This window comes from Saccostrea cucullata, unplaced genomic scaffold, assembly GCF_032062105.1.
Source record: "Saccostrea cucullata isolate Sc308-1 unplaced genomic scaffold, CSIRO_AGI_Scuc_v1 ctg6165, whole genome shotgun sequence".
Classification (NCBI taxonomy): Eukaryota; Metazoa; Mollusca; class Bivalvia; order Ostreida; family Ostreidae; genus Saccostrea; species Saccostrea cuccullata.
Window position 1 is genome coordinate 1 of NW_026928772.1, and position 22,998 is coordinate 22,998.

Here is a 22,998-nt window from a genome sequence, read left to right on the forward strand (position 1 = left end):
GTTTACAGCATCTGACATTCCGCCTCTGCCTCTTCTGCCTCTCTCTGCAGGTTCAGCACCTCGAGCTCTGCTTCTATCTCTGCTTGCTTCTTTCGTAGTTCTAATTCCATTATCGCATACTGAATTTTCGCCTTGGCTGCCTTTGCCTCTGCTCTTTTCCTTGAAAGATCTTCAGTGAAGAGAGTAAATCACTTGACTGAGAAGTAACACTGTGAATACTTCCACTGTCTGAAAGATCCACTTTGTTCTTTACAGGGCCTGCCTGTGTAACGTTGTGAAAATGCAAAAGTTAGCATCTATAGCATTTAACACACAAGTAATATAAATAAAGACCAAGAGATTTAACATAAAATAAAATATATTATCAACTTACACTGTAGATAGCCGGGGTTCCGACAGAAAGACAAAAATCAACAAAGTATGGCGGCAATCTTTAACGTTAAATTAAGTCGTACGAAAAATATTAGTTCGTACCTCAAACTATTCTATTAAAAAAATACACTGTATAGCCAAAATAGGAAATATGAAAATGAAGCCAAAACATAAGTTATACATGTGTTTTTCATATAAAATAAAAAAAATATATATCCGGTATTGATTTTGATGTGAATCATGAATGTTAGAATATAATGAATAAATGGGGAAAGATAAAATTGCTGGAGTATAGAAAACATGTTACAGTTCATGGAAACCTGTTTGTATATTTAATGTTTAATTTATATCTCCATTGAAATTGTACTTTCCCTTTTTCAAAGCTCAAAATGAACTTCCTCTCCTTAAAATAGTAAACTTACCTTAATTAGAAATTTTTTTTAGAGTGAAAAAGGAAATCCCTTTCTTATCTTTAATTTCTTTAAAGTACGAACTTCAGAAACTCACATTTATAAGCTTTATTCGACATGTACATGTTAGTGCATTCTTCACAATTCTGCATGTAATGTTCTTGTACTTTTCCTCCGACGTCATTGTATTCAGCACAGTAACCTACAATGCATTATAAGATTAACAAACATCTTGTGGAGAACATGTCCCCTTAAAAAATAAACACAAAACGTATTTATGATATCCTTTGTTTTGCTGCAAGTCCAATAAATAAATATACTTACTGCTTTGTAAACAAATCGGTTGTACCTTTCATTTTTATTCCAAAACCAAATGTAATGCTTAAGCAATAGACAATAATGTATTTTGCTTTCAGCATATATAGTGCAGCCAATTTTATCTACATTTTTCCGTCCAGAAGTGTAAAATATACCAAGACCAGATAAACATGGTTCAATTAATTTTAAAAACTATTTTAGAACCAACAGGCCCACTGGCATAAAGGTTCACCTGAGCATCATGTTACAACATTCGAACAATTAGATTTTTAAACCAAAGGCCATGCATTACAATTTTGAAAGAGGCACCATTGCTCATCCTAAATAGACACTTAGCATGCTTATTTTGGTTACTTTATACCCATAGGCTGAGTAGGGAAAGAAAAAAAAATGCATTTTGAGTAATGAGTAAAAATCAGTAATAATCAGTAGTGCCCAAAACCACAGGAACCCTCGACCCTGGATTCACACATTTCAAAATTTTAGAACAGTCGCCCTTGCTTTTCATACTGTTTGATTCATATTCATACAAATGAACATATTTCGAAGCATAAATTTATTTTGGTATATAATCATAAGAGCCCCCCCCCCCCATGGAACCCCTTAAAAAGGGTCTTGAAATTCACAATTTTGGACTGATTGATTGATTGTATATTGTTTAACGTCCCTCTCGAGAATTTTTCACTCATATGGACACTCTACAATTTTGGAAGAAGGACCCTTGCTTATCAGAACTTTGTAGGTAGTCCATCTACTTAATACCCAGGAGCAAAGACGTTTCAAAAAATTAATACATTTTCAAGATAAAACTGTATATTCAACTAAACCTAGCACTAACACTAGAACCCTTGACCCTATATATGGCTATGAAAACCAAATTTTGAAAAAGCATCCTTTTAAAAGAATTAATGATTTCACTATAAAATTAATAGAGCCCCGTCCTAACCAGAGCTCTAACAATTTTCCTATACCTCCATTCAGACAATTGACCAAGTCATTTACTTGTAGGATCTTCAACTACATTTGTCTGAGTTTTTTTCTCAACGAATCAAATAATGCCATTTCGACCTCGGCCAAATTGGGTTGTATTGACAATTAGGCACATAAACTGAAATTTTATTTATGTTTTCTGTTCCGACAATATACATTTTCACAAGTGAACCTGTCAACATCAAACAGAATCCACACTTTGAACCTTGAATTTCGATCTCGATCAAATGTGAACTCAATTAATAGCGATCCCTATTGGGATCAAAGTCTGGTTTTTATGGAAGGCTTCTGTAATAAGTAATTATAGACATGTTAGTATTTTACCAACCGTGTCAAAGGTTTTTGAAAAGGTTTTATGTGTACAACTTTCTGACTATTTTGATGGTATTTTTAACAATGCACTTTGTGCATTTAGAAAAGGTCATGGATGCCAAACAACACTACTGCGACTCCTTGAAGACTGGAAAATGGCTTTAGATCAGAACTTACATGTTGCTGCTATGTTAATGGACCTCTCCAAGGCTTTTGATTGTTTGCCTCATGACATACTATTAAGTAAACTCTCTGCTTATGGTTTATCCTTAAATTCTGTCTCCATTCTAGGAAGCTACTTGTCTGAGCGCTTTCAGCAAGTGAAACTTCAGGGAGTTGTCAGTAGTTGGGTTGGTATTAAAAAGGGAGTACCACAAGGTTCCATCCTTAGACCACTACTTTTCAATGTTTTTATTAATGACATTTTTTATTTCATTAAGAATGGGTCTTTATATGATTATGCAGATGATAATACTTTAGCATACTGGCATAAGGATCTCAACACTCTGATAAATACTTTACAAGATGAAATTTCTGTATTATTGAAATGGTTTAAAGAAGACTGTATGCAAGCAAATCCATCTAAATTTCAGGCAATTGCCTTGGGTAAGAAAAGTTTTGATAAGAACCCTGTATTTAGAATTAATGGTGCAAAGATTTTGTGTAATGAGACTGTCAAATTATTAGGAATTGATATTGATTTTATGCTCAAATCTAATGTCCATATTAGTTAACATCTGTAAAAATCTGCCCAACAATTAATGTTTTTTAAAAACGCATTGGCTCAGTATTAACTCGGGCAAACAAAATTACAATATTTAATAGTTTTATTTTGTCAAATTTTAATTTCTGTCCTCTTGTACGGCACTTCAAATTAAAGAAAAATACCAGGAAAATTGAAAAAATTCAAGAAAGAGCTTTACGTTTTATTTATGAAGATTTGGAGAGTAGCTATAAGTCATTACTACATAAGGCAAAATCACCATCATTAGAGATTAGAAGAATGCGTAGCATGGCTCTGGAATGTTTTAAGATTTTACATGACCTTTCTCCTAGATGTCTCTCAGACTTAGTGAGTTTTAAGAAAGTGACATACAATTTTAGATTTTCAAACATTTTAGAAATACCAATAGTGAAAACTATCATAAGGCAAAATGTCTTTTAGATATGCAGCATCAGTTTTATAGAACTCCTTACCTGAACATTTTAAATGTCAAACCAATTTTTTACAGTTTAAATCTATGATTGCCTCTTGGAGCGGTAAGGACAGTGAGTGTACAGCCTGCTCAACTCGGTAAGTTGTGTCCTTTTGTTTTTGTGTCTGTGCATGTGTGTCAATTTTTTTCCTGTTAAGATTTTTTGTTTATGTACTGCTTGCATGTTTGTAAAGGTGTGACTTATATATGTATCTCGATCTGTTGCTTTCTCTATGCATCTGTTCCTGTATTGTTTATGTGTCTTTACATGTGTGTTTTTATATGTATCTTTAACTGATAATGTCCTTTAAATTAGACTGTGTGCTGTATTGTTGCAAGTAATTCTATGTTTATATGGTGCTGCATGTTTTCTTTGTTTTACTGTTATGTATATGTTAAAAAATGTCAGTCAAAAGCTCATTAGAGCTTGTGTTACTTTTAACTACAGTACTGACTTTAAATAAAGCTTATCTTATCCTTATCTTATCTTCTGTTTTGAAACCAACAATGAATATTCAACAGTCGTTCTTTATTTATTTTTAAATATTCTTTTTGCATTAAAATACAATTGTGCAATGGGACAACTGCCCAGCAATGTTCACTTGTACGTATTTTGTGCTGGTACCGGACAAATGTTAATGTTGAGTCTTGATAACACCAAAACCCTTGAATCATGGGTATAAATTCACCATTTAAAAAAAAACTATCTTGCTCATAACGACAGTAGCTTGATTAATTTCATAGAAATAATTCACCTTCGATTCATTATAAAATCTATAAAACCTTGTCCTAGCACTGAACCCCTGACCCTGGGGCCAAGAATATCACAATTTCGGTAGAGGACTCAATGCTTATTACAATCATGGCAACAGTTTGACTGCATGATGTCAATGAGTAAAAAACAAGATTATAAAGAAAGCAATAAATTTTTGCAGCAGTTTCAGAGAAGCTGAAAATAATCAAATGTTAAAACACGACGCATAACGGACGTAGTACGACGACAGACGAAAACGTTTAGCCATAGGTCACTTGAGTGACTCAGGTATCCTAAGAATAGGTAAATTAGTTAAAACTAAAAGCTAAAACCTTGAATTAATTGAGACCAAATACAACGGATAAAACGGAATTTTATTTAAGATCATTGCTAGAGTATTTAGTAAATCAACATTTAAAAAAAGATTATCACCGAGCACACAATAAGGAACCAGAAATTATAGAAAATAAATTGAAAAAAGCTTGCATTTTACACGTTTTTATATCATTACCTGGAAGAATTTTAGCTACAGGTGTACATACTTCTACAGTCAAATTACCCCAGGGGTTTATAAGACAGTGATATTCCATCGTGTGTAAGCAACCCTGTGTATATTCGCATTTCTTATTTTCTGCAGCTTCCATCCATGATTTTTCATCTGTTGGACAAGATTCCACTACATTTCTTGTCTGTTTTGAAGACTCGCAGTATTCAGGATCAATCAAATGCATACTATTTGCACTCACGACATCCTGTAAACATGAGGGACTTGTAAAAGAAGTAGAAATACATGGAGATAAAGAACAGTATTTAAGCTCAAATGTCCATTAAACAATATGAATTTAGACCTTCATGGCTTTTTGATGTTATCACCTGAATCCCTACCAAGTTTGAAATGTATATCCATAGATAGGAGGTTTTCTAAGATATAACAGAGTTCCAATATAATGTTATGGATTCCTCAAAATTTTCCTTTCCCGTTTTTTTCTTTAGAAGCAACGTTATGTAGACATGATGTTCAAAATGTAATTTCGGACTTTCTTTCTGCCTTCATGTATTATTATTTTCTTTGATATAACGATTTATATAAAGCATATCCAGATTTTAAAATTGCAAAAATCATATCTCGGAACAACACACTAAATAATGTCTGTAGTCATATTCTCTGTAAAATGGAGCAAAAACGAAAAACAATCTCTAAATTCAAATTAAGAATTGTTACATCGATTCGTATTCCAAATTTTTGCATAATATTTTGCTTTGTTGGAAAGAAACCAACTTGAGAAGGTAGTTAGTACTCATTGAAAACGACAAAACGGATGATTTTAGAAAATCAGGGAGGAGCAGATAACAATTCAATTTTGGAAAAATTCTGAATAAACTCTAAAAATGTTGGAGGAATCAAAAAAAATATGTCACGAGTGAGTTGTGCACGTGTGTATTTGAGTGACAGAGACTCTGTACCGGACGAGGAAGCTGTGAAGAAACGTTTTATATGGTACAATCTGATCAAGATCTTTAAAAAGTTGGACTGGTGAGGAAAGTCTAGCCGCTCCAGACTTGCTAATCCTGTGAAAGCAGAATTAAGTAATAAAAGAAATTATACAAGAGCAATTTTTCAAAAATTAATGTCAAGTATTAGAAAAAAGTATTTAATGAATGGGCATTGGATTATACTGAAATGTGTAGGGATAGTATTTTTTTTAAAAGAAATTTCTTGACACTATGTTCTGAGGTTACATTCCTGTTAAGTGTGCTCCGCAGGTACATGATATGTTGATTTTAAAATAAAGTAAATTGCATTCTGATAAATCGAACGGAGTGAAACGTAACACATCAACAAAACAAATATTTTCTTTTTTAAATGACATCATCCACGAACATTTCGAACAACCCTCACCTTGTATATGTTTGTAATCCCGAATAATCTGCATTCCACAGCAATAAAATTGTTTATTCGTTCTTATAAGTTATTTTACTAAATTATCCCTTCTCTTACAGAAACATTCTGTAATTAACGCAATGTCACACTAAGCTGTGTATGTAAGCCCTTTCAGCGTCCCCATTTACTGGAATGTTCATAACGATACCATTTTCGATGGTGCATGTACTAGATAACCCTGTCAATCTTATTATTTGTTTTTATGTTCCCCTTTTCCTGAGCCGTTTTGACTGTCCTTTTCACCAGGTATATTTTTTACAAATCACATTTCTTGTTAAAAAGGAACCACTCATTATCTCCTTATTTTCGAAAGGCATAAGGTGCCCTCGCCTCATCACGAGTTGACGAATTCATGTATCTTAAATAAACTTAAGATCCCAAGTACAGTGTATATAAGCAAAAAGCCTTTCTGGGTTCTATGAAGATTCAAACCCCAATAGTACAACAAAAGAATTAATACAGGCGCAAATCGCTTTGCACTGTGATTTTTAGAAATATTTTCTAATTTGTTGAACACCGAAACATAAAAGGTTCCGAATACATTAGAGGGGGGGGGGGTATTATGTATTAAATTAGTTTCGCGGGGATGGTAATTCTGATGAATCATTGCGTCACTCGAGATCAAGTGAAAGCTCCTGTACCATGTATTTCCTATTGTAAAACATATGGAGATAACGAGGAAATACAAATATAGCTTTATACAACTTTAAAAAGAAATCCACTACCACTTTTGAAGAGAGAGAAAGGCAAGAGTATTGTCGTGTCCCTCTGCAAGCTTTTATTAAAAACCTGAGTAAAGAAAAGATACTCTTATACATTCCCAAGATAAAGAAAAGTAATTGCAGTTTGATAATTATATATATTTTTATTAGTCATATTTTTTTTATTTGGATAACCCCAGACTTTCCCATATTAAATATGTGCCTAAGGTTCTGCAGAATGACTGAAATGAAGCACATTTTGTTCTCCCGATACATGAAGCAAATTAAACATTTACGTATGTAAAAAATATTGAAATCTATTGAAAACTATTTTATTACAATATCTATGGAACTGAGAACCTTGTCGGCAATATGGCATCAATAGTATTTTTCAACTTGAATCTTGGGCCTCATCTCGCGGCAAATTCTCGCATAAACAAGATGCTGGTGAAAAGTAATTCTAATTCAAATCCTGTATTAATGAAACTTTATCAATTCCAATAATCAAAAAACCCTAACTATACACATCCTTATTACTTTCGTTTTCAACCAAGCTAGGCCTTACTTGCAATCGATCGTCTTAGGCCCGACAATGTGACATCATTCATTGACAAAATCAGTGGAAACTGCCGACATTTGATCAATTTGTGATATTTCATATGCGTACCCACTATTTAAAACAGAATTATACATTTTTGAATACATGTAGATCATACTATGTTTTGGAGGAAAAGCTCTTAATTAACGAATTCCCTTGGGGTCAGTGTCTTGACTACATACTCAGCAGTACGAAAGAACAGCTTTTCTGTGGCACTTTAACAAGACTGTAGGAGAAAAGCAATTCTTAACTATTTGTCAATAAAATTTATTAATAACGATTGTCTTTAGGATTATTGTCAACGCATAAAAAGCTAGAAATTTTAGATTTCTGTGACATAGCATAATTTCACTGTATTGAACAGTTATTATAAATATAATCTTCGTAGTATTATTATTCAAAGTAATAAAAAGTTACATATGACGTTTTGATTATTAATATTTATCTGATAAACACAGTTTATGTTATAATGTTTCTATGCTTATATTATATATAGGGGCAAGACTGTGCAGGTTAAAGTCTATGTGGCAGATCCTATATTTACCTTAGAGTGGTTATAAATCAAATATTAACAGAGTATATACATGTGTAACCAGTAATAATTTTTATAATATCATTTAAATGACTTTTTCACTCTATCCACGAGTGGATCCTGTACTAAATGTATTGGCAAATGGAACATTGAGTGAATGGGGAGGGAGGAGAAAGTTGTCGTTGATCATTTTAGTCACAGCAATAGTCATTATGCATACATGTACGTGTTAGCGAATAATTTTGATTTCAAAGAGGGTATGATGTCTTTTGATTATCAATAGGAAAAAAAACATAATGATTTTTTACTAGACTAGATAAAAATGATTTGATAAGAATTGACATTTGCTATATTGCGTACAATTTAACTCATTACCTCCCTCCCACCCTCTTCTTTTTATAATCACGCAAGAAATAGTTTATCATTTACACATGACACGGTGACATTTTAAATCAGCTGGCGACAATCAGAGAGGTTTGATGTTTCGTTGGAATTCCCGCGACTGCGAAGACAATAAATGCTATGTTCCCACTATCGTGCGTTCATTTATGAAGATTGACCATTCCTAGATGATCACAGAGTTTCTTTTGAATTTTTTGGCAAGGTACTACATGTATGAGATGCACATAGATTTGTTTTCTGCTTTTTAGCGCTATGGTCAAAATAGATAAATTCATGACGATCTGATTATTGTCCAGATAAGGATAATTATGTTCCAACGGGATTATCAAGATTTAGTTCACAAAAAAGACCTCGATTTGTCATAAATATCACGATCCGAGTTCTCGAATGAAAACATTCTTGCAACATTATACTTCATCGCACCCCCATGTGTTAATGTGCGATAGAACAACATGTTCATTGCAATGTCTTTCACGATCAGGATCAAGTTTAAACACGCTTTGAGCTACAACTGAATCCTGACATACATATAACTATCTGACTACTGTAGAAATACTTTTTTTCCGCGTGGTATTAATTTACGCTATGTACGCGGTCACAGATAATCCGCGGAAATTTTTCCAAGCATACTTAATATAAATGTAAGGAATATAGTGACAGTGAAGAAAATCCGCGTAATTTTCTACCTGCGGATTAAACATAAATTGAGATTCCGCGGAATTATGACCCCGCGGAAAAAAGTACGTCTACAGTATACTGAGTCCATTACATTTTATGTATTGAAACGTAAACATTTTTTTTAAATGCATACAATCAATAAGAATGGTAGCTAAGGTTGTTGACAACGTCATTAAAATCATGCTGTTTATAATGTAATTATCTTTATGTGTTATTCCTGTCAAAAAAGGAGAAAAGCAGCAGTAGCTGTTTTCTTTCCACTTTTATTTTTTGTCTACCGGCCTCTGATGGAAGGGGTTCACGTTCAGCAGGAGATAGGATCACTCGACTTTTTTTTAGTCCCTGTTTTCTTTGTGTGGCATCTTCAAACCATTTTGCAAAACTCAAATATTTCCCTGTCCTAATCAGTTAAGTAAATGCCTTCAATATTTCGTGTTATTTTGCAAGTTTACGTACTCGTAATAGAGCGTAAGCGTTCGCAGCAAAGATCTGATTCTCGTACGAGCGTTGTTCTAAAAGTAATTTCACAACTTTGATAAAATTGCTATAAATCGACGTAAAGCAACAAAATTGTACATGATAGAAGCTTTATTCATTTCAGATCAGACCTGAAAAATTCAAAGGAATATGGTTTATTCTTTCCAGAATATCTGATTTTAAACAATGTGCGTTTATGGCAGTCGCCGCATCCAAATAAAACGTCATATTACGAATACGCACCGTCATAATTTTAAGAGTTTCCCCTTCGTTTTATTAAAAATATTTGTGATTCGCAAACACTTTCACCAATTCCAATTTCTTTAAGAATTCTTAGTACCATTATACACTCACTCTTTTCATAATCAAGTCCTCTGTCAAATTTTTGAACAGTAGCATAAGAAAACTTAAAAAAAATTACATCTCACTCTATACGTCTGTATTTTTGACAACGTCAGACACCATTGAATCCGATCTTCTATCTTTCGGTTTTCTTGTCCTTTACTGATCATTCAATGACCAATCACCCGCCCTAAACTGCTGAAAACATCTACTAAGAACTCTCTTATTTACATTCTTTATTCTGTAAGTCTGATTAATTAACGTAACTGTCGCTTGTGATGATTCCCATATTTTGAAGCAAAAATGCATTACAACTCGTCGAGCCGTTTTTCCCATTTCGACAATCCCTTTGTTCAATTCAAGAGAGTAAAACAACAATGATTATGATCAAAAATACTAATGCCGTCATTTAATTTTTAATTAAAGACTAGAAAATGACGAGGAATGTGTCTTTTAAAAAATGGGAGATTATGTGCTTTTTTAAAATCTTTTTAATGTGTTTGTTTTTTTCATTCTAAGAAAAACTACACTTTAATACATGACGTTCCGTTTTGACGCGGCGACACCCCCTATGTTCTATGTTTTAAACATCTATAAAATAAAATCAAATACACATTATTAAATTAGAATTTCTATGTTAATTAGATTTATATTCATGCATCTTTTGGTATATTGTATTTGATAATATGACGCCAAATATGAAAGCTATGAACACTGTGACATTACTCTTGGAACAACCCTCGTATCTAATGGCGTACTTTCATATGTCCGTATCAGATCGTATATGAGCGAAAAATACTTTGTCAACTCGTGAGCAGCGGGATCGACCACCCAAAGCCTCATAGCTATTGACGAAACGTGAGACATTGCAACGAATCGCAAAACGACGGGTGGTTTGTCCTGTCTGAGATCGATTGCAATGATGACGATATGAAAATACGGAAGCGTAAATGGCTCAACAAGTGCAGAGCCATTTACGCTTCCGTATGAAAACTAGTTAAGGTGCGTTTACTTACGATGCAGTTGAGGTTAGTTACGAATCCAAGCGGTCTGGTGCGATGACAACGATTAAAATTTTATCATATTAGTAGCAATTTTTTTTTGCTTGTCAAAATAATTTTACGATCAACACAATAGACACGAGTAAACACATGATTTGTTTCGTTTGATACGATAACTACGATTTATCCACTTTTACGTCCACGATTGAAAATTGTAAGTTATATTACCATTTATCGATATAATGTTTATTGGAACATTTAAGATAAGACTTCACGATCTTTAAGACAATGCTTCATATAACAAAGTATAAAGACATTTTCGACAAAAATAAAGTATCGTTATGATTTAATGCAGAGTAAACTATTGCGCATGGTAGCAAGTTCAAAGATTGACATAGTGTCCACTGTGATAACTCAAAGACTATTATCACTTGAATAAAATCGGTAAATTGTTATTTTAATATAATTAATACTTACCATTTCTTCTGACAAGAGGACTGAAAGCAGTAGGAATACATTCATCATACCGAAGGTAGTTGTTGAAAACAGTATTGGTTGCATTCTAGAAAAGGAAAATCAATTTCAGTTTAATAAGTAGGAACTGGACATATTATCAGTCAGAGTAATATACATTATTGAGATAACACCACTAGATAAACCTATGAGATCATCATTTTCAATGTGCTATTAAGTCTACAATATTTTTAAATATTAGTGGCTGAAAAAAGATAACAAGCTGTAAATGCCATTTGATCTATACAGCGTACTGAGCAAACACAGACCTATAAATTAATCAGAGATTGGATCGGGTAACAAGGGGAGTAAGTATCCCGGGTCGATCCTTCACGCCTGCCCTCTGCTCCTAATGATCGGGTAAATAGTAAAATCAGGAGAAATTCCGTTTATAAATAATGACATGCAATTAAAATAATTAAAAAAAAGAAACGTCAGTCAGGATATATTGTTTTTGATGACTTGTCCATTGCAAAAAAGTCGAAAACATCAATTCGAGACAGATGATATTTGGAAAATTATGATTGTCAATATCTTACCTCGTTTAGAATATGCTGTTATTTAAACTGATCCTATATAAATTGAGCTACTATGGCTGCCGTTTGTATATAAAACCCCAAAACAAACACACATGCACCTGTGCTTTTATATACCCTCCAAGTTAATTAAGAGGGGATAAAAAAATTCGATTCATCTAAAATGTTATCTGGTCACCAAAAATTGACAAGATTTTTAAAGAATACATTTTATCTATATACACAATAAAAGCCAACCAAAAAAAAAAAAAAAAAAAAACGGAACTCTTTATACCTAAGAACATGATTTTTTTCAATTTTAGATGTGGCATCCATGCCCATTAAAACTATGCATTTAGATAGTTTGTTTTCAAGCCCAGGCCTAGGGACAAAGAAAAAGATTTAATTGATGCATTTTTACGATATCATTTATATAACTCCGTCCTTACACCAAAACCCCTTACCCATAGGCCCTTAAATTCACAATTTTGGAAGGGACACAATTATTATCATAACTATGTATATCTGTAGTTTGTTTAATACATAGGTGATTTAAAAGAATTGCATGATGCATTTTTACTATAAAATAAAATAAAGCCTCAAGCTAACAGCAAAATCCCTGGTTCAGACAAGAATCATGAAACTCATAATTTTGAAAGATTCTCCCTTCTTCACCATAACTCTGTATGCAGTTAGTTTGTTTCATACATGTAGCATAAAAGAGAAATCTTCAAAGGAATAAACCACATTTACTACATTATCATTATAACACCCTACCAATGGAACCCTTGAATTTTGGATCAACAATTTCACATTTGCGGTAGGGGTTTTAAATTTTGTTACAATCATACTAACACTTTGACTGCTGGAAGTCCAGGAGTGAAGAGGAGGATTTTTTGTAAAGTTTGCATTAATTTCAGTTGTTTTGACCCCACCCCGCATGCACCAGGAGAGTAGAGACCATGGAATTCACAATTTTCGTATGTTCAAATGTTAACGCACATCGCAAGACGCACGACAACGGGCTAAAACAGATAACAATAAGTCAACTGGGTTAAATTCAAATGACCAGAGGATCCCTAAGTCAATTCCAGAATATACAGTGAGTGTAAATCACACAATATGCAGTGAGTGTACTGTAAATTACACAATTCCTTTAAATTTCTTATCATTATCACACCTATTAGTGTCTTTTACTTAATCACGAAAAAACAGGAAAAAATTCTGATTCCATACATAATGTGTCTAAGGGAGAAGATATAATGTCTGACCGAGGATTTACTCACAGATAAATATGATATTTATTCAGGATATTTTCATTCATCATTTTCACTATTTTTTTTATGTTCTCCTGATTCTCCTTTGTCATCACTATCATCATTATCGTCTTAATCATCTGTTTTCTCGTCATCTGTTTTCAATATCATTTCTTCAAGTAAATGCTTATACTTCCTTATAGTCATGCAAGCAGCCGGTACACTTTCATAACCCATTTAATGAACATTTTTTATACTTTTCATCATTATCTCGTGGCCGGATCTTTTAATCTTCTAAATCCGAAAAGTCTTGGATTGAATGACAATATAAATCTAAAAACGTAATAATATCACTTTTTTTTTATTTTGTTCCTTTTTTCTTCAGCTTCATTTTTCTAAGAATCCACTGTTAAGATATTTTTCGACTTTTCACACCAAACCTCTTTGTTTATTTATTATTATTTTTTTTTTTTTTTTTTTGCTTTTGATATTTTTTTAAAGTCTTCTGAAATAGTCTTCTTCTGCTGATATGTTAAAACACTCATCTTCAGATTCATTTTCGAATTTAGCCGTCTAAAGTATACGTGGTCTCTTTTTCGGTTGGAGAAAAAGTGGATTCCTGCAGCTGCTTCTACTGTTGTCGGGGAGATAAAGTGGATTCCTGCTGTTAATGTTGCTGCTGCACAAGGAATTCAGACTATTTGTTATAATTGTTAGAAGTGTAGTATAACACTTGTTAATGCTGATTAAGGAGTGTTTTGGTTTCAGGTGTCAATGTAATACATGAGGCCAGACATAAGTTCTCCGATAAAGTTTACATTGATTTATATTGATTGATGTTGACTCCTTAGCTGCAAAAAATGAAATGGCTTGTTTCTTTACTCTCAACGTTATACATGTACATGTATAGCCATTAATGTTGCATCATGAGAAATCGGCCAATGGCCATGAACTAATGTATGTATCCCATTTTTTTGCGCATATACCGTTTGTCATCATAAGGGGAAAGAGTTCTCTTGTTTAATGATAATTATGGTGTGTATGAAACATAATTGAGATAACGTATCTGATATTTATCTTATCTAAAAGTAACCGAGCATTCCATTTGAGATTCCTTTTGAAGTAAGTAAACATTCTCTGTTTGATAAATGACGGAATGGAATTTTGTTCTCATACCTGATTAAATGATACCTTTTTCAGGACTCTTTATAATTGATAGCATAGGCGTCGGAACCGGGGAGCTGGGGGGGGGGGCACTTTTTTTTTCAAAATATATACTCAGTATAGACATTGAACATTGTTGCGTAGGTTTAGTCCCCCCCCCCTCCCCATCCTCACTTTCCACACAGAAACGTCGAAGCATAGGTTAGAAATTGGGAAAGTGGTGATGTTTGGAAAAAAATTTTGGTAGTGAAGTTCGAAACTACCCCCACCCCCCACCCCCCACCCCCCCCCCCCCCCCCCCCACCTCCCACCACCATCACGAAATAGGAGTTTCGTATTTGGGGAATGGAAATTTCCTTTTATTTTTTGCTTATCGGTTTTTTTAAGGTATAATTTTTTTTTTACACTTAGCCCCACCCCACTTTCAATTTGCTTCTGACGCCATTTATAAGTGAGACTGTACATTTCGTAGCATTGTTCAGGCTAACTATAATGAAATAAATGGAATAGAGACGTACAAAAAACATGAAAATTTTAAAACTGATTTTACTTTTTAAAAAGCCTCTTATTATCATATACCTTGAATACTTGTTGAAATGTTATAGTAAACTCCACTCTGTAAAGAACTAAGTTTGTTCCTGATCAATAGGATCATATAATGCATAAGATGTGTACTAAAATGGAGGTAATTTACAAATTTCAATAATGCAAGGGCATACCCATATTATAATTAAGTTAATTTTTGATTTTACTCATTTTTGTACTTTCTTAAAAAATGTTCCTTCTTTTAATGGAATTCCAATTTTATTAGTTAAAATTAGGAACATGTCGACATATATGGAATCCGGATAAGACCATGTATTTCACTATCGCACCTTTGAGTATGGACTATAAAGCTGATGGCGTGTTACTTCGACAGCACCATGACGATGAAATAATGGTGCGATGACGATGGAGCTATGGTGCGAAAGCGCGATGGTGATGATGCGACTGCGCAATAATGCAATAGCGATGATGAGAAAGCACAGTGAAGCGATATTGAATACCCATTCATCGTCGTCGTACATGTACCATCGCAAAATCATGATCGCACCATCGCGTCATCGAGCTATAGCTTAATATTACCATCGTATCATTTTCATCGCATTTTTGCACTATTGCATCATCGTCATTGCGCTATCGCACCATCACTTTATCCTTATTACACCATTGCTCCCTTGTCATCACATTATCGCGTCATTGCACTTTTGACCTTAAACTCGATGGTGCAATTATGGATAGTGATCATGAACTGCAAGGACCTTTCAGGATTCCATAGAAATCTGTTTGATCTTTACCAGGTATTTTATGTCCTTGTCAAGTCACGCTCTTGATTTGAAGAAAGCAACAGCATTTTCAAGTTCAGAAAGATAACCGTTATTTATACTCATATATAATGGCCAAGCTCTATGAAGGGTATTTCCTTGCGATAGGACAATTTATTGAGGCACCCCGATGTTTAACAAAACTCATTTGTACACAAAACACGGTAATTTTAATTATATACATTCCCTCGATAATTAAAAGTAAATGCATTAAACAAAGGTTTTTCATTGTCTACTGTAAAGCAGAAAATTAACTCGCGGAGTTAATTTTCGCTATATTCGTGGAAAAAGAAATTCCGCGAATTCAACATATAGTGAATAATTCTTGAAAAGTTTTATAAGGATAAATTGAAATACAGGAGTATTATTATTTTCTGTGATGAGATGTATACCGTCTTTATAATTATTCGAGTGTCTGGATCAATTACAAACACGTAGTTGTTGCTGTTTTTAAAACTTATTTATTGTTTAATTCATTTCTTAAGCTAACGATTAATTTTGCCATCTAGTAGACGTGCAATTTAATTATTCAATAAGACATGCTTGTTAAATTTCACCCGTGCGTATCACTCAGTCATCATTACCTTTAATCAAAGCATTTACTTACAACAGGGTAACGACAATTAAATAATTTCAATTATATGATTAAAAGATCAACATTTATACTACGGTATAATTTTTTTCTGATTTGGACCCGGAAATAAAAAAAAAATATTAAATGCGTAGCATCGTTTTGACTTCAAATAGGGATCAGTCCGGTTGTAAGCCAATGACGACTCTTTTGTCGATTTCAAAAGTTTATTAAATAATTCCAATTTACAATTTTTCCGTGATCGTATAGTTTTAGAAATATTCGTTCCTGAAATATGATCAGAAAAGACCAATACACTTTTTATATAACTGTCCAAAGGGTCCGTCTAAAATATTAAGAGTTTAAGACCGAACTCCAAATAAATAAATAAACAAAAGTCCAAAAGAATGATTCCCAAAATAATAGAATGCCAAAGAGATGTAATAATTTGAGAATAAAACCGGGAATAGAAACGGGAATAAAAGCGGGAATTAAAACGGGAATACTCTTTTCTGACCAAAACAGGGTATTCTGTGCTCAGTGGGTATCCATGGTCCCGGATATAAAAATGCATTTCATTGGATAATTTACCATCACCAACCACCTATGCTTTGTCCGTAGGTCTGTCCGTTGACCTATGAACCCCAACATGGCACCACCCTCAAATGTAGGTAAATACATGTTACTAATATTTATGGGCTCAGTCCCCATCTCTGCACCACAGGAGTTCTAGCCTTAAGCTCTTTTACTTACTTACTTCAAAGTTCCCAATTTTATTGCTCTTAGTCAAAACTCTTAATAATACCATTGTATTTCCGTTCAAATTTTATTACTTACTATCGATGGGCTTGATTGGTCTATTCGGATCAATTTCATTACAAAATGATCTACCAAATAGTGCATTTGAACAACAACAAAATCCAATTTGTTTTGACAAGATAATAATTGTTTACAAAATAAAGTCCTCTTTCCAATTATAAAGTCACCGAATTTGCGTCACTAATAATATACATTCTGATTTAATAAACCTTTATATCATTTTACTTTCACTGCTAATAACTAAAAATGATTATGATATTAATATTGTCTAAGTTTAAAATGTTTAAACAATATGTCTGTGCTAAACCCTATAGGTTTACACGGTGCTTCATTATTATTCAATCGGGATCAAAATCGACACAATATGTATACTTTACTTTTCTGTCTGATATGTGCGATAAACATTACAGACTTTAATATTATACTACAGAGACGGGAAATAGCAGCTCACACAATATATACAATGTACCTACAGAAAAATGCTTGCAAGTATTGTTTAAGAAATTTATGGTTTTTCCTTTTCCGCGAATTCAAACGACCACGATTTGCTGAAAATTGAACAAATCGCGATCTTTTCCGACCGCGATTTTAACCTGCTATACAGTATTGATATTAATAGAATATCTAAAATCGTTTGATAATATTCTGTTTTATAATATGCATATCTTATAGTAAAAAAAAATCTTAATCTGCTTCTAACAGCACATAATTTCCGTCATTTTATCCCAAAATGACGTAATGTTGATTAGTTAACAAACATCAGTGATTTGTTGTAAACAGTTTACTGTTGTTATGGATTTACCTAGCAACTATTTTAAATGCATTGGTAAGTTTTGATGTTGTTTATTATGTTGCTAAATCAGTTTAAAGTTGCAAATTATTTCATTTTCTGATATGAGGAATAATAATTTTTATTTGTGACGCACAGTAAACATTTCCCGAATCAATTAGGTTCTGCTGCCTTATTTCAGCCCTAACAGTGCTTGTTTTTGATTTCAGTCCCACAAACTCCGTCATTGGCACTAACAATTTTTGTCAATTTTCATTTTACCTAGGACTTTATATTTGTAGTATCATACAAAAATTGATCATTCACGTAGTCACTTAAATCAAACTTGCCCTTTACAGATCTTTTTTTTTTACGTCTTCTGTAAAAAATGTTTTAGCATAAGGAATTAGTGTCTGTTAACAGAAGCTCATCCTTATCCTCTTACCTTGAGTTTATATGGTTAGAAAATCGTATTTAAGCACCTTCGATAATTTAAAAATTGAAAATCCAACGTAAATTAGGTGGATCAGGGCAAGTTTTTCAAGCTCTTCTGATCCCAGATATCCGATTCAGATCTTATATGACGAACTCTGGTTTTGCTATCACTTTTAGAAGCCTGTTGTCTCTGTGGATCAGCTGAATATCAACTCTCTTTTTTAAATACTTCATACTATTAGTTTTTCCAAATACTCTGTCATTATTAATTTGTAGAAGTCTTTCTCAAAATCGTTCCAGGCTCATTTTCTTAGTGTATTTTCTCAACCATGGGATACTTTTGAAAAGCAATCACTTGACGGATTTCTGTGACCTTCATGCCGGAACATAAGACATATAAAGTTGAAGATTTCTATAACTGAAAATATAATTCTTTTTGTTATTGAGATTCGAAACCCGTTCTCGAGTTGAAATTTCTTCAATGTGTAGGTCTTTCAGGAGTTGTATATGGTTAGCTGATAAGATAGATAACGTTTCTGGTTTCATTTCATAAGATATCGTTGCCAATGGATAATCACTATGAGTATCATGAAACTCTGTTGAAAATTGAAATTCTACCCACAAAAATATGCCCATCTTCTTACATTTTGAACATCTCTATAATCAAATTACTCCCTCTAAAGCCAACAAAATCCATGTGTGGGTAAGGCCAGACTAATTGACCATCCATATAAATTGAGTACATCAATGTTGGTTGGTTCTGATCGTAATCGTCTATGTATGGGTTGTTTGCTTTTGCATATCTTTGAGATATCATTGAAATATCTTCACTTAAACCCCTTTCAATAAATAAGTTCATGTCAAAATCAGTAAATAGTTCCAGGATTAGATCTGTCATTTTGAGAGCTGCCTGCCATGCTTATGCCGGTGCAGTATATAAAGGTGCAGGATTCGGTTAGTAGATATTAAGGCATACATTTTTAATGTTTTAAAGGCCATCATCTGATTCCATGTGAAGATCATGATATTCCCCAAAGTAATATGTTCCAAATACTCCCCACACAATTTGAACATGACTGTAATTTGCTTCCGATATACATGTACCTTGATCGTTAAAGGAAAAACTGCTATGTCTGGTATACAACTTTCTTTGAATATCCCAATACCATACATGTACTGGTAGGGATAAACGCTCTTACGCACGAGTAATTTCATTTTTTTTTACTGATCCAGAATCCCTTTGCTATGTATTGTCGAATTTTTTTTTTTTTTTTTTTTTTGCTACTTCTTGAAAAATATTGTGCACAATCTTTTCTAATTTCTAAAGAGGTTGACAAAAATGGAAAGGAATCAGTGAAATCTAATTTTTCTACGGAAAATGATTTATACTTTTCATGGTTTTGGGAACTGCAGTTTAGTTCTTTGTCTTTCATCTTTCCGATGGCTTGCATAATCCTGTGTGAATCATTTCATTTCATGTTATTAAAAAAGATACCGGAATTTGCTCTTTCTTTCAGATTTAAGTTATAGGAACTATGGAGGATTTGGCGAAATTTTCTTGTCACATGGCAGTGATCACAAACTCGATCTTTCCCAAGTGTTGATGAGAGACATAGCATTGTTCTGCTCTTTTAAATTTGAAATTCTTACTTTTCCATTCTAAGTGGTTTGTGATTTATAAGCGCAGTAGTAATCTTTCTTCAACGTGTAACATAAGCCCAACAAAAGTTTCAATAACGTCTTCCCTACGATATCTTCAAACATATTATCATCAAGGCCAATTATTTTGTAAGTAAATCCTTACGATGTGTGTTTTGTGATTTTTTTTGTTTGCTGGATCTTTTTTTTCTGCAATACATTCAAATTCAGCATACATGTACAGTACAGAACTTCCTCATTCTTGCTGAAATACATCTGTGTATCTTTACTATTTATTTTCCTTAGTTGGCATTTCAGTTCTTTGTGCCCTGCGTATATTACAGTAAGATATGTGTTTTAATAGCCTTAATTTTGGGAAGCTATTCAAACCATAGCAACAATAAAAATATTGACTTCGATAATTGCTTCAGTCTGCTAGAAGTCGATTGAAATTTTAAATCCAACAATTAATGATGTAAGCAATGCCAGCTGGATAATACTAAATGCTGAACATGGCGCTGATAAGGGTTCGTTGTCAAGTTAATGGGATATATGATTCCTTTTTCATATCCAGAAACTTTAATATAAATCAGGTTATCAAACATCTCAATATCTTTCATTTATTTGAAATTATATTTCGTTGAAATTCGACTTATCAGTACATGGATTGTACCTGAATAATCTGTTTGGATTTTTCTGTTGGATGAAGTGCTGAGAAAATCTGCCCTTTGAAAATATTTAATGTCATTGTTTTGCACAGTAACAACAGCTTTTTCAGCTCGTAGTTTAATATGAAGAAGAATGAAGCTTGTTTCATTTATTGACTTGTGTTTGGCAATATCAATCTTCAGTTCAAGGACTTGATAGAGAGTCCAGTTACTTCTTTCTTTATGACATTCTAAAAAGGAGGCCATAATCTTCTTGTTGTTTTCTTGAAAACTATGTTTTCAATCTTTTATCTTTAATGCAAGATACAGTGTATCTCTTCTGCTAACCTGCGTATTACAGGTCTTAAACTGATGTGTTGGTCAATCATGAGCGATCAAAACTTGAGATATGGCTAAATTAATGCTCACAGACGTTGCATTAAAACAGGGTTTATATTGTACAGAACATTTTGAAAAAAAAAAAAAAAACTATTTAAATTTCCAACCGAACTAGACATATTTTTGTCAAAATTGGGCAAAAGTAAAAAAAAATGCTGAAAAAAAAATGAAACACCATGAAATTATTAGACAACATTTAGAATCTGATTAGGAAACTAAAGTTTCAGACAATTGCCTGGTCATCGTCATTCCTGTCAGCAGAGACTGAGCTGCGTCCACCGAGGTAGACTCATATGAACTTAGGTCGGACAGGTCTTCCCGACAATAACGGGGACATGTTACGTTAACACTCTCCTGTCCGTTGTGAGCTTGTAACATCGCCCTATATCGGTACACCGTATTCATATGCAGCAATGCCTCAGATCTCAATGTTCTTCAAATGTATCTGTATTATTTAAATCATGTCAAAAAAAAATACATGCAATGGCAATAATATTGATAATAGTTATAACTCATATTGTTTTACTTAGCAATCTATCTGTGCAAATTCTGTGGAAATTGATACTCTGCTGAAATCTAATTTAAAAACAAATAACATGGTTAAACAAAACAATTATATGCAATAATAATTTCTGCTGTTTGGGAGTTACAGTGAATTTTTCGTGCTGTTGCTGCTGCAGAGATAAAATGCATTCCTGCTGTTGCTGCTATTTGGGAGATAAAATGAATTACATCTAGGTAGGATCATATGAACTTGAGTCGGACAGGTCTTCCCGATAATAACGGGGACATGTTACGTTAACGCTCTCCTGTCCGTTGTGAGCTTGTAACATCGCCCTATATCGGTACACCGTGTTCATATGCAGCAATGCCTCAGATCTCAAATTTCTTCAAAAGTATCTGTATTATTAAATTAGAGTTTAAATCAAATAAATACAGACAATGGCAGAAATATTAATTATGAAAATTCATACTGGTATACCTAGCAATCTATCTGTGGATATTTAAAAAAAAAATTCCCCCCAAAATTATAAAAAATAATTTCATGAAATCTTAATGAAAGGAGCAAAAGCGACTTACATGTCCTTACCTCTTGATTCACCACAAAATGATGGATTTGATTATCTTTGCTCTTATATACCCGTCAGAGTGACTGTGAAAATCCTTTTATCTAATTGGATAAGTAAAAAAAAAAAAATTGAAGACTCAAAAACTGTGACAATGCATTAGATTTAAATAACTGCTTCCGAGATAGGATATCTTCCCAGTGTCTCGCTCTGATTATTTCACTTCGTTACCTCTAGGTTATAATTTTCAAAACGTTCGCTGATAAAGACACAAAACAAATTTTTATACATTTCAAGGATAATAAAATGATTTTTTGTGCAACATGTCAAGGATTAACTCTTTAAAGTTCTATGTTAAATCAAGTCAATTAGTTGTAAATTAAATTGAAATATTTTTTTTTAACCTTTTTAGATGCAAACATAGTTCATAATCATCCCGATAAATAAGTGACAATAATTGTTCTTTATTTTGTTCTTTATAAATTGTCAAATTATTTTTAAATTTTTTTAAAGTAAAATAATGAATTACCTCTTTTACGCATATAAATATCGAGAAAACAATTAGATGTCTTCTCAGGTATGCTTTTAAAAACCAATATGGCGTCGCGTTATGTACTTTTTATACCGGCTAGAACCAGTGATCGTTATCTATCCTGGCACGTTTAAACATTTACCTGTGTTGCACTTGACTGCGTCTAAATCAAAACTAAATTCCCGAGACGATTGTACAAATTACTGTCAGTCATAGTATTCATTTGCTTTTAACAATTGGTTTAACCGTCGTTCAGAACTGAACGCTTTCCTAAACACTTGTAG

General features: G+C 33.1%; 1 protein-coding gene across 1 annotated transcript; it reads right to left on the reverse strand.

The window, feature by feature from the left end:
- Positions 1-16: 16 nt before the first annotated feature.
- Positions 17-21,493, reverse strand: LOC134278681 (uncharacterized; the record flags this gene model as incomplete). Its single annotated transcript, XM_062760981.1, has 5 exons — positions 21,351-21,493; positions 11,503-11,587; positions 4,864-5,104; positions 880-984; positions 17-169 (listed from the first exon to the last, which is right to left on the reverse strand). Coding segments are annotated over exons 1-5 (727 nt in total), but the record flags the coding sequence as incomplete, so codon positions are not given.
- Between the last annotated feature and the right edge of the window lie 1,505 nt (positions 21,494-22,998).